The sequence below is a fragment of the Nothobranchius furzeri genome, chromosome 7 (assembly GCF_043380555.1).
Source record: "Nothobranchius furzeri strain GRZ-AD chromosome 7, NfurGRZ-RIMD1, whole genome shotgun sequence".
Classification (NCBI taxonomy): domain Eukaryota; kingdom Metazoa; phylum Chordata; class Actinopteri; order Cyprinodontiformes; family Nothobranchiidae; genus Nothobranchius; species Nothobranchius furzeri.
Genome location: NC_091747.1, coordinates 53403698 through 53410718, shown reverse-complemented (window position 1 = coordinate 53410718; position 7021 = coordinate 53403698). Strand labels below are relative to the sequence as shown.

Genomic DNA, 7021 nt, shown 5'->3' with positions numbered 1-7021 from the left:
CACCTCTCCAGGTCTCACTGTTGTTGCCCACGTGAGTGTTAAAGTCCCCCAGCAGAAAGAGGGAGTCACCGGAAGGAGCACTTTCCAGCACCCCCTCCAAGGTCTCCAATAAGGGTGGGTAGTCTGAACTGTAGTTTGGTGCATAAGCACAGACCACAGTCAGAACCCGATCCCCCACATGTAGGCGGAAGGAGGCTACCCTCTCATTCACTGGGGTAAACCCCAACGTACAGGCACCAAGATGGGGGGCAATAGTATGCCCACCCCTGTTCTGTGCCTCTCAGTGGGAGCAACTCCAGAGTCCAACCCTTCTCAAGGAAACTGGTTCCAGAGCCAGAGCCATGCGTTGAGGTGAGTCAGACTATATCTAGTCGGAACCTCTCAACCTCACACACTAACTCAGGTTCCTTACCCACCAGAGAGGTGACATTCCATGTGCTAAGAGCCAGCTTCTGTGGCAGAGGACCAGACCGCCAAGGTCCCCGCCCTCGACCACCACCCGTCACACACTGCACCCGACCCCTTTGGCCCCTCCCACGAGTGGTGAGCCAATGGAAAGGGGGACCCACATTTCCTCTTCGGGCTGTGCCCGGCCAGGTTCCATGGGTGAAAGCCCGGCCACCAGATGCTTGCCAACGTGCCCCACCTCCAGGCCTGGCTCCAGAGGGGGGCCTCTGTGACCCACGTCCGGGTGAGGGAACACAGTTTCCATTTATATAATTCATCAAGAGTGTCTTCCGTGTAAAAAAAAAAAAAAAAAAAAAAGAGAGAGAGAGAGAGAGAGAGAGAGAGAGAGAGAGAGAGAGAGACCATCTGGCCATCAGATATCAGCATACAGTTTAGAAGCCAGCATATGTGATTGTATGAGGGTGTATTAGAGCACATGACTAACATGTCTGGGAATGAGGGCACCATTAAAAAATGTTAGATAAAGGGTTTTAGACTCACATATGCTGCAACACAGATTGTTTCTCAATAGTGTAACACCACATTCTGCATGTTTCATAACGCAAATTGGACAGCTTATAGCAATGTACTGTAGTAATAAGATAAACACAAATGCAAACACATCACAAAAAGAAGCATTTTTTTAGCTGAACATCATCATGTTAACTGTAAATGCGTTATCTGCATCAAAAATAATATGAGCATATATATTTCTAAAAACAAATGAATTGATCACTTCTAGTTTGATCTAAAATGGGTGTAAATTATTACAGGTTTAATGTATTTAGGTATGACATTTTAAACAGCACGTAAAAATCACTTCACTGCAAACTTTAATTTAATTTTATTTGTACAGTAAAATTACTACAATTCATGAAGTGCGGAATGGCTATTAGCTAATTTGTTGTCCATGTCCAAAAGTTGGACTTTTGCAGACTGATTTAAATTACCCATTTAAATCTGTCTGTATTAGAGATATTTCTGCACTCTAGTTCTATTAATTTAGTTAGAAAGTTGTTAGTGACATAATTTCAATAATATTATTGACATCTGTAGTTTGAAAGTGCTTTGTGTCTAAAATTTCCGACGCAGTTGGTGTTCTTAAATGCACCGTGAGCAGACCTCCACCGGAAGTGCCGTGACGTTGGCGCGGTTGTTGAAAACAGACCCGGGCAGAGATGTTTGTTGACATGAGTCAACAAGTCTACAAGTCTTTTCTGTTTGCCGGTTTTTAAAAAAGGACGTTTTACAGCATTGCGACAGCCATGGAATTATCTCCGCTTATAAAGAAAATAGGTAGGCTAAACTGCTAGCCGGGTTAAAGGAAGATGGATTTTCCCGAACTTAAGCTAACCGAACCTCTTGTCACCCGCTTGTTCGTTCACAAGCTAACACTAGCTTTTATTGTGGCTTGCATTAAGGTGAATTATGCTGTAGTTAGCCAACTTTAGCTAACAACTGCAAGTCATGTTGTTGTAACCAGTACTTTACTGTACAAGTTATTGTAGTCTGACATCAAGTTATCCCCAACTTGGCTCAAAGAAATATTAATAAACCTTTTTTGTTTTTTTTCTTCTTCATCGCTTAGGTCACTCTTTGGTGGAGATTAGAGTTCGAGCATTGAAAAGCATCTTATGTAAGCTGGATCTGTCTCTTATCTCTGTTGATGACATCGTCCAAGAAAAGATGCTGTTCGTGTATCTGCTGGAGTGGTTCAATTTCCCAGAAGTGCCAATGAAGGAGGAAGTCCTGGAGCTGCTTTCAACTTTATCAAAGGTAAGACAATGTTATTTTTGTTTTTAGCCACATGTGAATTGAAGTGCCACACATGTTTAGCTTTTTATATGAATCCATTGCTTTATTTCATTTTATGTTCATGCAATTTTCAAGATAACATATGAAGTAAAACTCACATTTTGCATTCCTTTGTGCAGCTATGTGGGTCTCTACCACCTCTACAAACACAGATTTAATCAATTATGTGCCTAAAATGTAGGGGTGTGCTGCCTTAGCTACCTCACAATTCCTTTTCAATTCAGGGTCCTGCGATTCGAATATTAAATGATTATCATGATTACCACTATTTTTAATGTGTTTTCCTCACTGTTTAGGGTTTTTTCTTCATGTCATAGCCTTTTCATGCTTTCAAATGATTTCAGCACACATGAATTCAAGTTTCCAAATACATTTTACTCCACTGTCTTATTCATGTAAAGTGAACACATACTTTTGCATGAAATCTACGAGAAAAACACGAATAATGGAGATAAAAGTTCAGACGTTTCTGGATGTAGATCTGAATCTTAGATCACCAGACAGTTCACGTGGGACTGTGAAAGACGGATACCTTTTTTGGTGTGTTCTTGCTGTGTTGAGTTTCAAATTCCTTTTTTCAGTTCTTTTTAAAACACAGAAAAGGTTTATTTACCAGAAACGTTTCGTTTGCGGCTGCAAACATCATCAGGCTGACGCCGATGGTGGCGTCACTTCCTTCATTTTGCTGCCCGCTCTCCCCTCTCCGATGATCGATGATGCAGTCCCATGTGCGATCCAATGAGTAAACTCAATCGTCTCTGTTTATGGTCCCACATCCACGTCTCCTTATCTCTATAGCTTCTTTTATACATCTTTTGTATTTCTGTTGTTCGGTGTTTATGATCCGTGTGTTGTCCCAGTCCATTATATGGTTTCTCTTATGCAGTGATCTGTTACAGCTGACTTCTTTATTGTACTTTCTGCTTCTTCTTTTGTTGCTCTTGTGTGTTTTTGACTTGTTTCTTTCTCACACTCCTTTCTATGTTCTATTGTTTGTGTGTTGAGTTGGCGTCCGGTTTCTCCTATGTATGTTTTATTGCAGAGTTTGCACGGGATTTCGTAAATGACTCCACATTTAAGTCCAGCTGATATTTTGTCTTTTGGGTGTACTAGTCTGTTTCTAACTGTTGTGTATGGTTTTGTTGGTGTGTTTATGTTGTGTTTTTTCATTGTTGCTCTTATTTTTTCTGTTATGCCTCTGATGTATGGTAAGGTGATCACTGGTTTTGGTTCTTGTCTTTCTGGGTTTCTGGTTCTTTGCTTTGGTTGTTTTTTCTTTCTGTTGTTGTTTGTTGTTTTCCTTTGTTTATTACCCATGTCGGGTATCCACAGGTCTTTAAAGCGTGTTTATGTGTTTGTCCTCTTGTCTCTTTCTTCTGTTACCAAAAGACAAGATACCAACTGGACTTAAATGTGGAGTCGTTTACGAAATCTCATGCAAACTCTGCAATAAAACATACATAGGAGAAACCGGACACCAACTCAACTCAGAACAACAGAACATAGAAAGGAGTGCGAGAAAGAAACAAGTCGAAAACACACAAGAGCAACAAAACAAGAAGCAGAAAGCACATTAAAGAAGTCAGCCGTAACAGATCACTGCACAAGAGAAAACCATGTAATGGACTGGGACAACACAAGGATCATAAACACCGAACAACAGAAATACAAAAGATGGATAAAAGAAGCAATAGAGATAAGGAGACGTGGATGTGGGACCATGAACAGAGACGATGGTGTTTACTGGTTGGATCGCACATGGGACTGCATCATCGGAGAGGGGAGAGCGGGCAGCAGAGGGCGACAACATCCTCTGCTGCCTGCGGATAAATGAAGGAAGTGACGCCACCATCAGCGTCAGCCTGATGATGTTTGCAGCCGCAAACAGAACGTTGGAGGTAAATAAATCTTTTCTGTGTTTTAAAAAGAACTGAAAGATGAAACGGATACCTTTTGAAGCAGCTCATGAGGAAAAACTTGAGGAGCGTTGATTCAATCCGCTTAAAAAACAAGTTACGTCCAAGCTAAAAGGAAGTCCGTGACAGCATTGAGACGGCCCTCACACCCACTTTATACCACATGACGTGATCTTTAGTGAAAAACACATAATCACAACAAATTCCCAAATCAGACTGAAATTATAAATAACCATGCTGTAGTTATATGAAAAAGGCTGGAGATGCGGGCAAGTTTTGTTAATTCTTCTTCGATGGTTGGCTGATTAGGAGAAACAACCATCGGCTTCTTCTCTTCATCTAACCCAGTGTGTAAATGTGTAAGGTGCTGTCGCATGTTGGTAGTGTTGCTGTTGTATTTTATTTTTGTTTAACATAATTTTCTTTTAATCCTGATGAGCACATCTCACAGTAGCTGCGTTTTCATGTGGCAAATTTCCTCAATCCGATTGAAATCTTGGTTGATCGGAATTTCCGAATCTCTGTTCACATGGACACGAACTGAAATGATCCGATCATGCCGTGCCCGTGCGTACATACGCACCAAGCATTTAATCCGATTAAATAGGTTGAGCATGCGCAGAGTTGCCTTTGCCGAAAGAAAAATTGTAAACAAACGCCATGAAACGAAAAGAAAAATGTAAAAACAGAAATAACTATTCTTCCTGCTTTCCTGATCTATTTATTCAATTTAATATTTTTATTTAGCTCATAGAAGTGACGTTTTCTTCAGTGAATAACTGCACATATATGCTTTGCTGCATTTTATTGTTGATTAAAATAAGGGAGGGTTATGTCTGCCTCTTGATCAGCTGGTCCGCGGGTCTGAATTGACAGCTGTTGCGCTGCGGCACAGAGCGGGGGTCGGGGGGGGGGGGGGGGTAGGCCTCATGTTTTATTACTGAGCTCTGTTGTGGCTTATTATTAATAACATGTGACGATCAGCTGAAACTGTTGAGAAAAATTTGTTCAAACAAAATAACAGAAGATGTTCAGAAAGTTTTAGAAGCCTGTGTTCATCATTAACGAACCGCATCTCAGGTCATCTGCGTTTACGTGCTTCTAACACGGACTTTACTGTCGTCCAGAGTGTTTAACCGAGGACGTTTTCCTACCCAACATCAGACTCCAATCAGGTCTGTAAAACCCAGATTATCCTGTCTTCTTTACAAGCGCGTCTCCATCACCTGCTGCAGAAGCTGCTGCGTTCAAAGCTGACAGAAACGGGGATCCGTGCAACCCCCACGATAAACCTGCGTATTTCCAGTACAGATTTGAACATGTTTGTCGACTGATTTGTGCAATAATCAGATTTTTATTTTACTTCCACAAAATGCAAGTTCTGAATTAAATATTACTGAAACGGGGACGGCTTGTCGTCGGATTTAAAAGCCGCCGCTTGTTAATTACACCGTCATTTTTGAAGTCAGGCAGTCCAAATGACAGCGGAGAGGCCCGCTGGCTGTTGCACACATGCGCAGTGGGCATTATTTTACCCCAACAATCCGAATGGCTGTGTACATGCACGTCAATCGGAATGAAGAACGGAATAAACCACCTCTCTCAATCGGATTGAAATTTCAATCCGATCGGGCCGAATCGGATCAGAATATTCCGATTGACATGTTTACATGCAGAATTTTCAATCTGAATGGGCATTCAATCCGATTAAATATGCGCATGTAAACGTGGCTAGTGACTTCTCAGCTTATAGCAGCCAATCAGGGGAGGGGTGGGCGTGGCCACCTCTAGCTTGTTTTCTTAAGTGACAGAGCCCTGAAACGGCACGTTCTGGAAGGTACTGACACAGATTTAGTACTAAGAGCGTCATAAACGCGTTCATTTATAAACCATAGGACTAATGTATTTTTAACTGTTTACTATGAGCTTCTTGTTTAAATAGAGTTTATGAATATGTCATTAAATATGAGGGAAAAGTCGGTTGATTATACATAAACACCAAACAAATCACATAGCTTGTGCAAGTCGTCCCACACTTCTTCATACTTCTTTTCTCAAGTAGTCAATAGTTTTTCAACCTTTCTGAGGGTTTTTAAGAATGTTCTTTTAACTACGGCTGCATTTGCTGTCGTTTTCTAAATGTGTTGTTGTATCTTAATTTGTTTTAAACTGACCTGCGAACTTTGTAAAGATCCTAAAATAAAAAAAAAGTATTGTTTTTACACGCAACGATCAACTTAGCAAAAGATTTATGTTTAAATAAAGCTCTTGGTACTTTAATCAGGAGCCTGCTACATACAGGCACAATTTGCCTCCATCTCTTAAGTTGAATTGAAGTTCCAGGACTTGGTTAAATACAAAACAGCACAAATAATGTATAAAGTAAGAAGTAAATTAATGCCTGATAAAATACAGAAACTGTTCACACAGAGAGAAGGAGGATATAACCTGAGAGGGACACATAAGTTTAGAACAACATTAAAACAGATGTGTATCACAATAATAGGGGTTAAATTATGGAACAATTTAGAAGAAGAAATCAAAGTAAGTACAAATATAAATGTGTTTAAAATGAATTATAAAAAACATATTCTGAACAAGTATATAGTGGAAAATAGATGATTTATGTGGGTGTCCTTTATTCTAAGGAAAAGTAAATTGTATCAATTGTAAAAAGATGTTTTTTTTTCTTCTTTTTTTGTTTTTTTCCATATGGTTTGGTGGTTTTTGGTTTTTTGGTGACTTGTACCATTTTGTTTGTTTTAATGTAGGTTTTGTGTTAGATTTAGTAAACAAGTAAAAATTACTTGTATAAAGGGGTAGGGACATATAAGTTTCCACTT

General features: G+C 40.1%; 1 protein-coding gene across 3 annotated transcripts in view; it reads left to right on the top strand.

The window, feature by feature from the left end:
* Positions 1-1599: 1599 nt before the first annotated feature.
* Positions 1600-7021, top strand: part of rttn (rotatin) — a 46309-nt gene continuing 40887 nt past the window's right edge. For all 3 annotated transcript variants that reach the window (XM_054751122.2, XM_054751121.2, XM_015955291.3), the window contains exons 1-2: positions 1600-1743; positions 2036-2223. In XM_054751122.2, the coding sequence (XP_054607097.2) occupies positions 1713-1743; positions 2036-2223 (219 nt within the window). In that variant the 5' untranslated portion in view covers positions 1600-1712. The remainder of the gene's footprint in view (positions 1744-2035; positions 2224-7021) is intronic.